We start from the raw sequence: 17,969 nt of genomic DNA, 5'->3' as shown, positions 1-17,969 counted from the left end.
TTCTCTTTGGCCCAAAAAAAAAAAAAAAGAAAAAAAGACAAAAAAATGAAACCTCTAGTGAAATTTCTTTATGACCTCATATCACAGCCACAGTCATTTTACTCTCTAATTCAAAGGTTTGGGCTGGATTTCAAACCAATGTCATATCATCTATCCGTCAACATCAGAACCATCATTGCAACACTAGTCCAGAATCCCCTCACTGATACCCAACACATCACTCAGTGCAGCTGCCAATCTAAACCAACGCAGATCAAGACTACATCTAAATGTCTGCGTATTAATGAGCTTTTAGCTCCTAATCCTGCATGAGTAGAACAGAACCTTTAGGTGTTCTGGATCTTGCCATGTTTTTGTGCCATGGTTTGACAGCTCAATTCTGCCTCCACACTGTATCACTGTTACCCTGACATGGAGCAGAGCCTTCGTTCACACACAGGAAAATCCCCGGTACCCAATCATGTGAAAGCACTGAATTTGTAGTAATTATTGCATAGAGTCAATGGCCCTGGGCAGACTGAGCAGAAGCAGACCAGGGAAGGTTAGACATGGTTGTTTAAGAAAATACTGCATGTTATGTGTTGATGGTGGGCCACATGGGTCCCAAGTCAACGCTTCTTTGTTGGCATGAAAAGCTGGAGTTTAATATCGTTTAAAGAAATGATCTCAGTAGATTTAAATTCTGGATTACCCTTTATACATCTATTGTTCACAAGCCGCTCAATCTCTTTTTTATGACAGAGAGATTTAAGCATAGCACATGTCCACACAACATTCATTAATCATCTATGGAAAGCCCCTCCGATGTCAGGCCTGTCCTGCCTTTACATGAGCATCTAGGCTGGCCTCAGGGCCATTCTCCACTCTGGCAGGTCATCTGTTCTGGCAGATACCTACTGTAGTCGGATATTAAACAACAATTACTCATCTGCTTCTGATGCCTTGTGTTTGTCAGGTTTGCTCTCATCCATATCAGTTAGACAGGTTCTTACTTCATCATGATGTGCGGGGCATTCATCATACTGATATAGGCAAAATAGGACTGAAAGGATGCCGTCATGCCGCATTAGTGGAGTCGTATGATCTTGAGCCGTTGGACTTTGACCTGCCTGTGGAACTAAAGGTAATGGTATCTGCGCTTTTTTTGATTCGATTGTTTACCATCCTGCTTTCCTTGTAGTTTCCCTAAATTTCTCAAATAAAAGAATCATTGTTTAACTGAAAAAATATATAAAAGCAAATTGCCGGAGTTGTGCAAGATCTTCATCCAAATATGTAAGAATGGAACAATTTTCTTTTACTGAGTAAAAACTAAAATCGCAAATAAATGATCTCATTTGCTTTATACAGTTTATGTAGACATATATTAACTGCTTGTCCAAAATAGATACCACCTGGATTGAAGTAGAGAAATTGGTGAAATTCCCCTGTGGAATAATTATTGTATGGATGATCAAGCTTCAGCGAGCAGCCAGTAAACTGAAGGGTTGAAATGCTTTTTGTTTCATGTCTCTCACAAGCCCTTTTGACCAAGTTGTTCATTTGGTTTAGAAAGGTTGAATTATTGGCATACATCAAAATTATGAAAGTTAATGAAACAACTGATGCTGGGTTAAGTAATGCATTACTAAAAACTGTAATGATTATTGGCATCGTATTAAAAAGCTGCATTTTACTGTTGGAGTAAAACAAAGGAGGTAGGACTTTGAAGGAATGAATTACAAAAATAAAATAGTAATAGTTACATTCGTTTATTCTCATTAATGATGGATTAAAAATGATAAGTGAAATTTTTTTAATAGAGTATTGTATTTGAATATTGCAATTTTAACTCTAGACAAACCAAAACTTTATGTCTGCAATACAAAGTCATATGTCCTGAAAACAGAAGATTACGTCAATCCTTTTAATGCTGCTTTTAAAGGAGCAACGTTTTCACACTGCGTCTCTGACGTGTCTCGATTTGGCAAAAGTGGGTCTCACTGGTTTATTATTGCATTTTTGGTTCGGCAATGATGCAATTTAACGTAAATTTCTATACAAGAATCTAAAAATTGAAAGAGCTGTTTGACCAGATGTCAAGAAAATTGAGGTATAGCAAAGATGGACAAAAGTTGTGCCTACAGCTAAAAAGGGGCTAAATGTCAAAACCAAATACTATTTCAGTTTACTTCTCATACTATTATTTTATTCTACTACATTTACACAGCGTATCTAGATATGACATAACCACAGAGTCAAACCCCAAACATAAATTACAATACATAAAACATGACATGTATTATAATCCAGTGGGGCAAGGTAATGCAGCAGGAGTTCAGTTAGGTCGAGCTGAGGTTTGATTCAACCCAGCAAGGGAGAATTGAGTTTTCAGGTTAAACGCAGGTCGTCAAAACTCCACGAAGGTGATTTGACTCTTAAAAAGGTGTCAGAGGAACACGGTGTAGCACAGTGCACCAATCAGTAATAAAGTGCATTATTTCCCCCTGAGCACACCTGTAGGCTCCTTGTAAAGCTCACACCTCTGTTTGGAGTGGCTCTGCTCCCTGCCTTTTCTAATTGGTGCAGTGCAGACCAAAGTGTGGGGGTAATGGATGGGCCTGCCTGGTCCCGGACAAAGCCTGCTCTGTTACTGGCCCGGGTGTTAATGTGTTTCCTTTACTGGCAGCAGCACTCCAGGACAGCTAGTAGGAGGGAGCAGAGGCAGCTGAGGGGAGCTGGGAGGGGGGCTGACAAGAGGTTCGGAGCCCAAATGGGGCAGTGGTGGCCGTTTAACCTTGCCCGAAGCCCAGCGGAAAGTCTAATAAAACCACAGGCCGTGAAAACTGAGCAGACAGCAAAACCCATGCCAGAAACTGACACTCACTCTCTTTCTCTCATAACTTTTTCGTTTTTTTTTTCTTTCCACCATTCTTTTGCATTTGTTAGCCAAAGAAGAAACAGGAAAGACATAACACACAGGCTTCACTGGCACAGCTGGGCTCAAATATGAGGAGGAAAAGGAGGAGGAGGAGGAGGAAGGTGATGAGAAATGTATGGAGATGTCTCCCCTCCAAAGCCAGGACATGTGGGCCCAGACAGGATGGGGACAGGAGCTGTCAGCTGGGGGTTTCGAGTACGGGAGAGTCAAGGAGGGGACAGTGGTTTTGAGGAGATTTGAGCTGAAATGACTCTTGTTATTCAACAGATTCATGCAGGAAGGACATAGGTGAATTATGAAGTCTCAAACTGCGTGACGGAATGGACCTTTAACACCCAGACCTCAAAAGTCTGACTCATACACATTTATATTTCTCTCCGAGTGTATTTATGTTCATCTCCTGAAACCCAACCGCAGTGTGATTTGTTCAGGTCTGTCCTCTGTAACAATCATTTCAGAGATCTATCGTTTGGTCATAGAAAAGCAGAACTATTGCATTATTTATTAATTAAGTTAAAAAAAACATCTTTTAATATAAAATATGCCTCGACATAAATTTAAAATTGATATTTGTAGCAGCTACTCCCATACTGTTTTAATGAGCAATGCTCCAAAAATAGAACATTGGATATTCTACTTTTATCCGCAAAGCTGAACACAAAGAGTCGTTCCAAGAGTTTTCCAGATATTTCAGCTGTTTTTGTCATGAACCTGTCTGAACTGGCTGTATTTTGAACACAGAAAAACAAAAAAGGCAAAACAGTATTTTAATTGCCAATGTTGTCATAGGAACCCATTGGTTACCTCAACAAAAGGGGCTACACACCTGCTTTGGAATTCAACCAGAACTGCAAACCCCATAATCCTACTCTGTCGTTGAGAAATGGCCTTGGGGAGTGAATGGCTTTGTGGTAGAATTAAAGTGAAAAATGTAACCCTTAATTTCCATCTCCACTCCCTTTTAGGATTTAGGTTCAACTCTCCAGCTATGTCTACATCAGAATGAATGCATGCATGCATCTTCTTTATCTCCGCTGAGTTATGAACAAAATACCTGAGCAGCAGGAGCACTCAGAGCTTTTTCAGGAGAAATCTTTTTTGGGTTGTGTGTTGGCCAAATTCCACCCTGACCAAAGACCTGTCAGTGTCTGCCATCACCATTATTGCACAACTTGCATTCTTACTGATCTTGGAACTCAACATAGAGAGAATATTTGAGCTCCATCCAAGATAGGTCAAGTGCTCATCTCCGCCAACGTACTGTCTATTCACACCTGACAGATTGCTGCTCTTGTTTTGGGATGACAACTGACAGTGAGGGTGTGGAAGGAAAAAGAAATGTGATGCAAGGACGACCGAAAGTACAAGGTAAGTAAATTCTCTTTGCAAAAAAGGGAAAAACAATGGGGGTGGAGGTTAAAGATTGTGCAAAGTTGTGGATAAGTAAGAGAAGGAGATACTGACTTTTGTCAGACTGCTTTTAGTAAACCAGAGTTCGTTTTCCCCGATAATCCAGAACAAATCTTCAGTCTGAATACACCCAAGCGGACCCTAGTCCGGGACCGGGAACCGCTCTCGGACCCATCTTTGGAGGTGTTCTCTGTTTGTTTCCAATCGAACTGAGCTCCGGTTTGCTCTGAGATTCCTCAGTCTGAATATAATCCGTCCTCGGAGCGGAAGAACTAAACCAAAACGGCCACCGTAGCCGACGCAAACAGCAAAGGAATGAAGTGAATTAAGTTCATTGTGTCTGATAGTTTAAACTGTGTTCTTAATTTATTTTTCTCAGACACGGTTTGTTGTTGTCAAACGTACCTTACATGTTTCGGCGGAATACCTTTCGCCTTCGTCAGAGTCGTCATCAGGTGGTGATGATGTGACGTCTTTAAAAACAGATGATTGTGCTTGACCAATATTTATAATGGACATCTGAACATCCTACCACGCAAAAAATATCCGTAGTAAGAACCTTATTTGATCGTGCAGAACTGGTAACGGACGGGGAGGACAAAACGGAAGAGAAGAAACACATACAAAATCCACTGACCAGGTGTCAGTATCCTCAATGGGCCATAAAAAAGGGACAAAAACAGGTGGAGCAGAGGAAATACAAGGAAGCAGAGACGAAGGTATGGTTACATTGCCGTACATCATAGGAATAACAGAACGCATCCAAAGGGCCATGAAAAAACATCACATCAGCACCCCAGTTAAACCGTATAAAAAACTCAGGCAATTACTGGTTCACCCAAAAGACAAGATCGAACAAAATAGGAAACGCAATGTCATTTATGAAATACCATGTCACAACCGGAAATAAAACATACATCGGAGAAACAAGACGCACCTTCATCACAAAAAAAAACAGAACATCGAAAAGATTGCGAAAAAGAAACAAACAAAATACTAACAAGAGCCAGACGACAACAGGCAGTTCAAGAAAACATGCCTGCCTGATGTTTTGACACACCCTCGTAGCTCCTGGCCAATGACTGACGAGATCTTTAGTCACATGGTTTTGTTCATAAGCTTTGGTCCCTAACAGAATAGGCGGCTTGATGCCAGTCTCAATAAAGACCAAACGTAAGTTTCGGGACTCGATCCAGAACAAATTAAGCGGACTTGATCCGAAACAAAGAATTTTCCCAGTCTGAATACACCCCAAAAAAAGTCAAAGCACCACTTCTATGTTCCAGAACTGAGTGTGTATCCCTCATTTAAAAAACAAAGTTGTAATTGTGCTTGGCAACAACCCAGTTTAACAGAGTTAACACGAAGCAGAAAAACACCTTTAGGTTTGGCTGTCAGGGCTTGACATAGTCTGAGAAACGTGACACACCACCTTCGAATTGTGCAAATATACCACTTTAGGTAAGTACTCAATCATCGCAGCACTTGGTTACCTGGGAGATGCAGACCAACAAACACTGATTTTAAAGGTTGCAGTTGAGATACAACTCAACATCAATGAGCATGTGACATGTCTGAAGAACAAGCAGACTGAGGAATGGGGCTTTGTGAGACAAAAGCATGTCTGAAGACAGAAGAGTCTGTAATCATCTGCGCTTTGAGGCTTCAAATTCTCCTCACCTTGCCATGGTACAGCTGATGTTTATGCTGAGCTTACTAAACTCTTTCTCATCAACACCAACAAAAGCAAAATAGTTCAAAACAGAAAGCCCCTTGTTTGCATTTAATTCAAACTTAAGGAATAACAACCAAGTGTTTCGGCAACGATTGACTGTGTCATTTCCATTTGAAAATTCCTTTGACACTACCCTTTCCAACAACAGAGGACATATTCTCTTTAAGTGTGTATTCAGACTGGAAAAGCCGTTTAGTCAGGACCCAGTCCGCTTAATTTGTTCCGGATCAAGTCCTGAACCTTGCGTTTGGCCTGCGTTGAGACTGCCGTCAAGCGGTCGTTCCTGATTCGAACCAAAGTTTGTAAAAAAAAAAAAAACATCGCCAAACAAGCACGTTACCTGCAGAAAAACGGAAAAATACAAAGCACCTGGACATCTAATTGTAACTAATTGTGTTCATCAAGCTGAACGGGAGCCCCGAGGAAGCAATGGTGGTTTTGATCAGGGACATCAAGGATCTCAACAAATACTAGTTTTCATCTGATATTTCTGCACCTTCTGGAAAATAACGTAACACACTGACACAGCACTATTCTGGAGAATCAATACCTACACGACCTTATCCGTCAACAGCAAGAACACAAAGCAGGATTTCTGATCCTGACCAATTAAGGATGGAATCATGGGAAAATACCGATCACAATTTACAGGACATGGAATATGACATTGACCCAATCAACCATTTCTTCTCTGCCATCTCAGGTAACTGCAGCAACAACACTGACGAGCAATTCAATTTGAACATTATATCTAAAAAAAAGTTTTCACTTGTTCATTTCAATACATCCAAGTGGACCCTGATCCCGGACCAGGGTCCACTTGGTTGTATTCAGACTGAATATTTGTTCTGGATTATCAGGGGGAACCAACTCTGGTTCACTTTAAGCATATAAAATGTGTCCAGTATGAATACACCCTAAGATCTATCATGCGACCTGACCTTATAGGCCCATTTTCAACAAAATCAGAGTGATGAAGCCAAGGCATGCAGAGTCAGAGCCCCAGTGTGCTTCTTACCGGGCAGCATTGACTTTGGCACTTCCACTCCAGCATCACCACTGCTAGCTCCTGACATAGCAGTATATTATTCTGTACTGCAAAGCGGGAACCCCAGGGCTCTCAGAGTAGAGAGATGGATGGGACTTCCCCAAATAAACCAGAGGATAAGGCCACAACTGGAGCTGGTCAGCAGCATCAACAGTGCACTCGCACAAAAAACATACATCAGTGCTGATTTACTGCATCCCCAGACCAACAGACTGTTAATAACTTTAAATTAAACAAGGCTTTTGTCCCTCAATTTCAAAATTGGATTTCTGAAGAGTTCAGGTGTGCTGTGTTTGTTGGATATTAGAAGATAATAAACACAAGAACTAGTTATTTGCACAGTTTACCCCTTGATCATTCTTTCTGACAGACTGGAGTACTGCGCTGTCTCATATGCCAAGGGCAATGTGGAGTCAATTTAGCACTGCTGCAAACGCTAATCCCTCTCATCAGTGTCACTGTGAGACTGTGTTTGTTATGGCTAACAGCTAGGCTAACCAGAAAGGAGTTAGGAGAGGTGTGAACCAAACAGCAGATAGGTGCTTCTGTTTGCTTTGCTTCACACTGGATTTAGCTGGGTTATTTTTTTCTTTACTGCTTCATGAGTCTATGTTTGTGTTGCAGAACAATGGGAATCAGTTATTTGTTGTTTGAGAACTCGAATATTTATAAAAATGGTAACAAAAACCAAAACGGCATTCCTGCTGGGATTAAGTCGTCCTGAGCACTGTAAGAGGCAGAACTCCCTTTTCAGCTGTTCCCAGCAGCCATTTCTTTTGTACATAACCACATAATTGGCTAAAGCTAAGTCACTTTGGCAGATGACACTAAAGCCTTGCTAAGGCTCTAAATCTCTAGTTGTTCTAGTTCATGCGGGTCCACACTATCACATCTAATAAAATATTTTCTCAAGTTTGGGAAAGTTATTATCAAAGCTAGTAAAGCTGATATCATAGATCTATTTATAAATGTTTTCACATTTTAAAAGGAAGATTGAGATACAACCAAGAGAGTCCTCACACCCTTTAAAATCGTGCCACATTTGTAAAAAACAAAACAAGCATTTACAAACTAGAGCTTCTGTTTGGGTGGAAATACCAAATATGCCAGGCCAGTCTGGCACATTCACCTGGTTCTGCTAGTTATCAGGCTTGTACTGCGGCATGGGGTGGCCCCTCATCTTCAACTAGCATTTGTCAAAGGTTTGCTAACATGGCTGTGTTAGTCACTCTGGAACCAACTACACACCTAAGCTGATTCCACAGCTTTTCACTGGGGCAGGGGTAAGGACTGCTAGCAGGCCACTCCATCATCTCCACTCCCAAATGCTAGAGGTAGTCCTTGGTAAACCCCACTCTACGATAATATTTTTTGGTAATCCGCAGGGATAAGAGATTGTGAAGATATGGAATTCTATTAATTGCAGAATATCATTAAAATAATCTCACTGCATTGAGATTTCCTCCAATGATGACAAACCTCTTCCTTCTACTGAGCAATAATCTACCCCACATGATCACACTACCTCCTCTAAATGATGTGACTATAATGGGGAAAATCGAGTGAGGAAACTTTTTTTTACTGTAATTAAACTAATACAGATGATTGGCAAAACATTTAAAGAAGGGTAAAAGAAGAAAGTCCAGATGCCACAATTTAACTTCAATCAATGTCACCCTAATCTTCATTGACATGCTTTTTACAGAAAATATTTTGCAAAGATCAGCAATACAGCAAAAAATAGTTTACCGCAAAGACATTTCTTTAGTCTGTGTGCCAAGTTACCCTACACTTCGTGATTTAAAGTAAAGGCTTAAACTCAAAGAAAAAACATGCAGGAGAACATTTTCCCTTCAAATTCCTTAATGTGACTATCTAAAAGCACACCCAACTGCCAACCCCCCCAGTTTAGCTGCAGTAGGGTCATGGCAGGCCCTGGGGGCCTGGGTAAACACTGGACAACCCAGCCAACACAAGCACCACGTAGGGTTGTGCAAGGCCGCCATGGGACATCTGGCAACATCACAATAGCGATCCAGTTTTATGAGCAACAAGAACTGAAACTCTGACCATCAGAGTGATGGGAAGCAAACCCAATGGTTAGCAAGAGAGATGTGCTGACTGTAAGAAATGAAGAGAATCAGAAGGAATGAAACAAGAAACAAGAGGGGAGAAGAAAAATACACAAGTGTCTGCAGCAAGAATTTCATGTATGAAGGAGGACATGGAAGGTTGACCTGCACTAAAAAATATGGTTGATATAACATCAGGCTGACTTTGCCCTTAAAAAGTAATTTCTCCTAAAAAGTTATAAAGACCACTTGTCAATCAACTAAAAGCCTTGAAAAGGTCCTGAAAATGTAAAAAAAAAAAAAAAGTAGTGAAAATATGGCTAAGCCAATACATCTCCAGAATACAATACAATAATGAAACTATGAACTCATGTTTGATCATTTCGACATGAACATGTATTTGATCTATCACTTCCCTCGGGATTCAAGCCATATTTTCTTCTTATTTGTCCCCAAAAAGTTGTCCCAGTTACACTTGAACAGCAAATTCTCCAATAAAAAACTTAAGACGTAAGAGCACCATCTTTGGTGAACTAGCAGTAACCTACACTGGTTCCCACATCTATCTATCTATCGGTGGTAACCAATTAGGGTTTACTGGCTGACCCCTGACCTTGGCTGGGGTCGTGGCCAGGGTCTTCATTAAGGAATAAATCATAAACACCTGAGTGGCTGACCTGGGCACAATGCATGGGCTGCAGTCATGTGGTATTCATTTTGAGTCGCGGTGGCGTGTAAATCGGGTTAAACCAGTGCCGGCGACCCTAAGGGCTCAAAGCACATATTAAAAATCTGACCGCAACCCACTCACTACATGTCAGAATGCGTGTGAAAGTATGTGTCAAGTAGTTATAAGAGCTCCACCACTAAAGAAATGGGACTTAATATACAGTACATAGTAACGTTCCTCAGTACAATAATAACTTGTCATGTATTTTATTTGTTGATGTCATCACGCCTGTCACAGAAACTAATTAATACAAGTAGTTACATGCATAAGAAAGCTGCCTAAAACAGATTAAATTCTGAAAAAGGCACAGAATTCCAGAAGTCAAACTTTTTTTTTTTTTTTACTTCTGGCAGGATATAAGGAACTTAAAGTATTTAACACTCCAACCTAGTAATAAATAACTTATAAATAATAAATAATAGTAATAAATAAATCAATCCACTGTCCCCAAAATATCCTATTTGTTGAGTGGCACGCTGTTCTGTCAAGCTTGGAAGACATTTAGATGGAAGGATAAAAAATATAAAAAGAGAAAGAAAATACATTTTAAGAGTAAAACTTTTTTGTCATTCAAGATTACTGATCATTACACAGTATCTCACTCAGTCTACACATAAACCTCTGGTCAAAAGTATACTCACCCTTTTAATTTTTTTAAATTTTTTAAATGCCTATTGCACTATAAGACAAGGATGGTTGACCATACTTGTCAGCAGTTGCAAATAATAATTTGCTTTATATCAATAGCAAGACTATAAGATAATTTTTTACCCTTTACACATTTTATCAAGTTTTAACTACATTGCTATATGCTATTCAGGTACAAATGTAACACCATAAACAGAAAGAGGAGGGAAGGTAAACACTAGTGTTAAAACTCAAACAAAAGCTAAAGTAGTTTGATGCATATTTGCATCAAAAGGTGTCACGGAGTTAAGAGTGTGGACAGGTTTCTTTTATACAGATAACCAGTTCAAACAGATGCCAGTAATGTAGGTAATGAGTGGAAGATGGCAGAACTTCTGGAACAAGAAGTACCGGTAACAGGTCTGTGAGGGACAGAATTATGGATTTTTTTGTAGGAGCTAAATACTTATTTTCAACGCCATTTTACAAATAAACTTTTAGGAATAATGTAATTTTATGAATTTGTTTTCCCAATCTGTCTCTCACCATTTAAGTGTACCTATGATGAATATTACAGACCTCTCCTCTTTTTAGGTGGGACAATTTGCAGGATCAGTGACAAAAAACTTGTTTTGCCCTGCTGTTTGTGCAGTGGTCCATCGTTTATTACAAGAGTTCTGTTCTAAAAATAACCCACAGCAGACGAAATCAGTGAGTTACTTTTCTTTTTTTTTACAATTATTATAAGGCTGTAAAACCCAGCACTACACACTTAATTCATTTTTCTCAGACATTAACATTTTCCCACTTTCCTCACTTGTTTAAACTCTAAGTTCAAACCTTCGTGGAAAAGTAAGTCAGGCGTTAGAATATAAAACCAAAGATCATCTTTGCAAGCACAATGCCTTCTGTACTGTAATGACCACGAAGGGACATTGATTGACAATGGTGTAGAGCCAATCAGCACAGTGTGCTGTATAAATAAAAATAAAAATAATTTTACCAAATTGCACCAAAAAAATCTGCGAGACTGTAAAAGGTGAACCGCAGTATAATAAATGACCAATGTAATAGAATTCAATGTTCCAGGGGATTTAAAGTGGCCTCTGGATTTCATTTAAATTGTCTTTCAACAGGAATCCTTCTTAAGACCAACATTCATAAAAACGTTTGTAAAAGCCTTACACATATCCAGCATTACAAAGAGATGCATCATATCAGCTTAAAAAATGTTCAGTTATTTCACCAGAATGTTACAGAACACATTTTTTAATGATTATTATTACTGAACACCAAACTGAATTTCATGATTTCCTGAGGTTATGTCAGGGTTCACACTCACCTCTCCGCGGGCTCTCATGGTTAAAGAGGATCCCGTTGACAGCAAACATGTTGTAAGCTTCTCGGAAGTTCACCACAATCCAGTAGGCATAAAGCTTAGCAGCTCCTGAGAAAAGAAGAACAGAAGACGTGCTTTACACCTAAAACCACCTTTATACAACTTTCTCTTTGCAGCCCAACTTCACAACCTCAGGAAGGTTTAGACACAAAGTCAATGCCGCAGATCGTTAAAAGTATTTCAATCAAGTTCATAAAAAAGGCTAATGTTTTATATTACTTATTAATAATAATAATAATAATAAAGGCATTTTGAGTTACTTTAAATGGATCTGATGATCTGCATACTGAAACAAAACTTAGTAAAGTTAATTTCAGCTCCATTGTTGCAGCTTGGAAAACAAAGTCATAGTAAAAAGGATTGAATTTACAGTTTTAATCTGAGGAGGGAGAAGAAAACAGTCCACAAAGAAGAGAAAGATTAAGGCTTCTAACTATGCTGCATGCCAGGGTTGAGCACAGCTTCTCTGCAGATCATCTTTCCCTGTCAGGAGCATAAACCACAGACTCCTGCTGATTGACCAAAAGCAGGCCTGGGCAAAAAGTTCTCCTCTCTTTCCCTTTCACCATCCTCCTCCTCCATCTTTCTATGTAACGAGGGGAATACCAAAGCAAATGAAGGGAGGTGCTGTTGATTAAGCTGTAGGTCAAGATGTACATTGGAGGTGAAGGGAGGCTGCCATGGTGACCACCCCCCCCTTCACCCTCATAAGGCTAATTAATGGAGGAGCAGTCCTGTTCGAAACGCCCATGCAGCATCAGATTGAGTGCTGACAGATGAGGAAAGTGTCAGTGAGGAGAGCATTTAGACAAGAGAGAACATGAAACCTGAGCTTGGACACACGTGCACGGCCTGTCTGCGTGTGTGTGTGTGTGCATGCGCGCGTTGTGTCAAAAGTGAGTGCTGAGTGCCGTGGATATAAAGGTGTCTTTGTTAAAATGAGAGCCACTCCAGTTCTCAATCAGATGTTTGGCCTCAGGGTGTGGAGAACGCACACACACACTGCACCTCCTTCACTTACTCACATGGACACGTAGACACACACATTCATGAAAGCAAAGGAGAAAGTGCTGTAGACGCATCAATGCAAGTCCCTGACAAATGCTGAAAAGTTGAAGTTAGGCGATCCTTGTTTTATCGCCTATGCATTTAGCACTCTTGGTATTACCATAAGGTGAGCGCGGGTAGAAGGGAGTGGTTTCTTTTTGGGGAATCTCCTGCACTTTGCCGTACAGCTCGCTTGTAGAGGCTTGGTAGAATTTGACGCTGTTGGTCAAACCACATGTCTTAATGGCATCCAGGAGGCGCAGTGTGCCCACACCGTCCACATTGGCGGTGTACTCTGCCAGATCAAAGGAGATCTGAGGGAGAAACGGACACAAAAAAAGGAGACACAATGTTGTCATTATAGGAGTTTAGAGCAAAATCTCTGAATATTGTTTAACTCTGGTAAAAATTTGAAGCTTAAGGAAAGAGAAGTGATGAAACTAACATGAAATGATGAGCAAAATACCTTTGTCTTAAGTAAGAATTGAACTGAATATAAAATTAAGTACATTTTATTGTGTGGAAAAGTCAAAAAAAAAAATCACAGTTTCACTCAATAAATGTAGTCATACATGTTCAAAGTCTTCAGTATTCATGTATCACTTTGTGTGAATTTGGCACCAAAATTACAAGAGGAAATTACATGCCAAATAACTAAACAGCGTTAAATCAGAAATTTTTAATTGTTTCTGTTATTGATTACCATCTTTCTTTTTTCTTTTCTGCTTGTTAAAACTTGTCAACACATTTTTTTTTAAAGATTTTAATATAAGCCTAATTCCATCTGAAGATAGATGCATTTTAAACAGTAAACAAACTACTACTGGATTTTTATTCAAGAAAATGACTCAAGGACATTTTTTTCTTTTCAAATGAAATACAGTTTAGAATATTTCCTCTTCCCTAGAAAAAAGCGCATTTCTCTTTGTCTCCCTGTCCAACTCCTCGTCATTTTGACTTGCATTTTTTTTAGGTAGCTAATTTTAACTTTCTCAGTATGCTGTCCAATGGTGTATTAAAAAATGTACTTGTCATATTGTCAAACTACTCACTTATACCCTTATACCTCATTGTGTATGTCTGCAGAGTCACAACAGTTTGCCTGTAAAATCATGTCAACCCTAAAAAGAGGGAAATCGTTGTTTTTTACCAGTTATAAAGTTTGACTCCTTGCCTGAAGGAAGCAGCAAAGACTATAAATAGGTTAACTTGATCCTTTTATGTCATTTTTAAATTCTTTCCATACTTCACACAATATACTCCAACTCCCAGAATCCCTATTTCTAGTATGAAAAAGAGAGGATGGGGACTAAAAAGGCTAGAGGGGAGAGGGGGATTGAGTTTAAATTAGAAATGGATGTGCGCATGCATGACCGTGTGTACCAGACACTGTGTACTTGTGCACGTGCCAAGTTGGCCCCAGGCTCCAAATCAGGCGTGACAGTTAAAAGCCTTGCTGGTTAGTGGTCACCACACCTGGAGCGAGCGGCATGGGCCACGTCTGAACTGAGGAAACACGCCGACCCTTTAGTGCTTTCACATCAGCCCTGCGCACACGGCCAGATAAAGACTCCTTATTTAAAGCTGGGACCTGAGAACACTGGGCCTCTATTCCACTCACAGTGAATCCACACTCAGGCGCACACAAAGCAAGCAGTTTTAATCAGTTTCAATTACACTTCGCAGCTCAGTGTAATTACCTGTGACGCTCTACTCACACCTTACTTTGCATTCTGGCATTTTCATTTATAGTTTTATGATTTAGAAGAGAAAGTGAGAGGGTCTTTGCACAAAGACACATGGTATCAGCCGCAATGTGGCCGAGTTCATTTATCCAAGAAGCAAAAAGAGGCACAATTTCAGTCTTTCAACATATGAATCAAACAGAAACCAAGACTAACCGTATGTCTTAGAAAGATCATGCTGTCACTGAGGCTTCATACTGCCATTTGTTTAGACTAGACTCTAATAAAGGCTAAGAAACTATTAGCCTTTAAAAGCACCACATGGACCTCCAGTCTGTGAGAAGGGAGTTTGGCTGCAACCAGTCTCCATTGCAGCTTGACCCTCGTCTCCATTTTTGTTTTGTAGTTCACCTGTTTTGTTGTGTGTTGCACTTTAGTGTTGTGTTGTAGAATTTTGTGGTTTTGTGCCCACTCTTTTGAGTCTTTTGGTTTGTAGTTATGTTAAGTGAAGCTGTAAAGGTGAACTGCCATTTTCTTTAGTTCATGTTTTCTCCTGTTTCTGTTTGGTCAGGGAAGTTAGTGTTTTGTCATTGATTCCCCTTTTCTTTCCTTTACTGGTAAGATTACATGTTTCAGTTAGGTGAAGTTTTTATTTGTTATTTTGGCCTTGGTTCACCCTGAAGCCTTTTTGCTTCACTTTAATTATTGTTGGTTGTTGTTTATTTATTTCTAAATAAATGTGTTATATTTTTATGGAGATATTTGTTTGGTGTGTTTGTTCATTTAAATTCGGTAGCCAAAACAATTTACTTTTATGTTATGCCCCCTATGTACCCCTAGACTCAGAAAGGGGCGTAACAGTGAGGACCATCCATTCAGCCTGCATTCTTTGAACCCTTGTAAAATGTTAAATGCAAAATAAATATTTCATGAAAATTTTATTGCAGTAGGATATTTTTTCATTTCTTCACATTAAAACAGAAATTACAGAATGTAGCAAAATTGTAGAGAATTTCTGATTTAAAGACCAGAAATAAAATAAAGAAATGGTCTGTCCGGAAAAACCTTTTGGTAATAATAAAATAAAAGTAAATCTGGGCTCATATGAAATATGTTAAATATTATTCACTACTTTAAGCTCACTGTAAACATTTAATTTAAATCATGTAAACAGGAAAAACAGTCTTTTTTATTCATAAGTACAGATCACTTTGCTTTAGATCACAAAAACTGTTCTTCTTGATTGACCTTTAAGGCTATGAAAGTCAAGTAACCACCAGGTTGTTGCCACAGGTTTACAGCGGCTCGTAACGTAATTTAGCTTATCACAATCAAGAAAATGTACCCACAGTTCTTAGAAAGTGCTGGGAGCCTGGTAGAAATTTGAACATGGGCTAATTCGCCGGCCTTTGGACATTCTTTATTTAGACCAGTCTTTTTGTAAAAATCCTGAAACTGGTCACAAGTTTTTTTTTATTTGCATTCACTAGATAGCTTTCAAAAGTTACCTTAAAATCAACAAACAAATTAGTAAGCATTAAACTAAATATTTGCACTTTCTAAAATGTTACCTTAAATTACCAACTAATATGTGCTGTAATATTTTAAAAAAATATAAAAAGTTTAAGATTAAGTGTGTTTGTTTTTGCAGCTAACCCGTACTATCTAATTAGTGGAGAACATCCCATGTACATTTAGGTCTTATGTGGAAAAGACACTCAAAGCAACCATGAAAGCGGATTTCTGTGTATTTGAGGCTATTCTTCTTGATTTGCCTTAGAGGTGTTTCACACTCTCTCTCACACACCAACGAACACACACTCAGCTGGTATCAAAACCAGCTGGGAGGGGCAGGGTCCACCATTGCTTGACAACTTAAATCAAACAAATTGCCTTAATGCCTCCATTCTCTGTCATTATGTAAGTCTCAGCCTGAGAGCTGCCGCTTTCAGGACCAGACGTTTGTGTACATGGTTCACTCTGTGTGTGTGTGTGTGCGTGTGTGTGTGTATTTGATTGTGTCTGAGGGGGGTGGGGATGGGGTGGCTGCTGGGCCCCTCGGACGACCTGGCAGTTATAGTTCTGTTCTGGGAAGTAAGCCAGACTCTGTCAGCATGGGGGTCCACTGCCAAGCAAATATCCTGACCCAAAGACAGCCACGGGCTTAAAAAGGTTCTAAATGTACATGATATACGCGCTGCATTTGGTGCTCACATTTCTTTTTCTGCACAGGCGGCGCGCTGCCTAAATGCATGCTTAAAAGTGCGGTATGTGACTTTAAACATGACCGTGTTTGCATGTGTGAGCTCACTTACACCAGGGTTCATGTCTGGCGTGACATTTGTATAAATACGAGCTACATTTATTCAACCATGGCCTTTGCAGGCAGGCGTGCACTTCTACTCAGGATAAAAAGTAAGCCTTCAGATGGATATACACAGGTGTGGAGGAGAAGTGAAGATCTGTTCCATGTTTAAATAACTAAGTTCAAGTTTATTACTCACCAATACAGAAAGTAACTTCTTACAAATATTTGATTTTGTCCATTTAAAACACAAATGAGGATAATATGTTCCTGTGCAAATAAATTACAAAGGGAACAACTGGCCAGATATCAATAAAAGTACTTCTCCTGAGAAATTATACAAGTACCTTCTGTTAAATACATGATACATAAATGATAATCATCAGCACTGTATAAAATATGGATCTCACGTATCATTGTTGCACAATGAAACAACAAGAACATGTTAACTTAAAATGTGGATTTAAAAAAGTCAAACTCTGAAGATCTTTTGATCTATTGTAAAAAAGTTTCCAGTGGTGTTTTAATCACGATTAAACAGTTTTTTTGGCCAAAATCAAATAACCTGTGTCGTCTTTAAGACAGTTTCTGCAGAGCAGCAGGAGTTCATTCGCCACTGAGTTGTGGGCGAGACTGTCGGAACGGAACTAACCTGCTGCTGATATCTTCTTGAGCCTTTGTTTACACTCTCTCCTGCTAGCTTACAGCTCCTCATGAGCCAACATTAGCGGTGCAACAAAAACGGCGAGCTATCCAGCTGTACAATTCTTAACCAGGCGTCAGCTCAGATGAGGAAAATTAGGATGTTAATGGATCTATTTGTCTGCAAGTGGATGCATCAGAATGGAGCGCAGCAGGCAGACTTTGGCCCCCCCATTCAGTTTCTACGTCACAACTGAACACTTTTTCAAACCGTGGTTTTATCTGCTCCTAAACCATCATGATATTAATAAACAAATACCCAAATATGCAGGTTTAATCTTAACTTGTT

General features: G+C 39.5%; 1 protein-coding gene across 1 annotated transcript in view; it reads right to left on the bottom strand.

Annotated features, from left to right (window-relative positions):
* The window catches only part of gmds (GDP-mannose 4,6-dehydratase), a 176,353-nt gene that overhangs the window by 106,186 nt on the left and 52,198 nt on the right, over positions 1-17,969 (bottom strand). The window contains exons 5-6 of the mRNA XM_023954387.2: positions 13,110-13,302; positions 11,885-11,989 (exon numbers count right to left, since the gene is read on the bottom strand). Of these exons, the coding sequence (XP_023810155.1) occupies positions 11,885-11,989; positions 13,110-13,302 (298 nt within the window). The remainder of the gene's footprint in view (positions 1-11,884; positions 11,990-13,109; positions 13,303-17,969) is intronic.

The sequence above is a fragment of the Oryzias latipes genome, chromosome 4 (assembly GCF_053564925.1).
Source record: "Oryzias latipes strain Hd-rR chromosome 4, Olatipes_Hd-rR_3.1".
In the NCBI taxonomy this organism is placed as follows: Eukaryota; Metazoa; Chordata; class Actinopteri; order Beloniformes; family Adrianichthyidae; genus Oryzias; species Oryzias latipes.
This window is presented reverse-complemented; position numbering and strand designations above follow the sequence as displayed.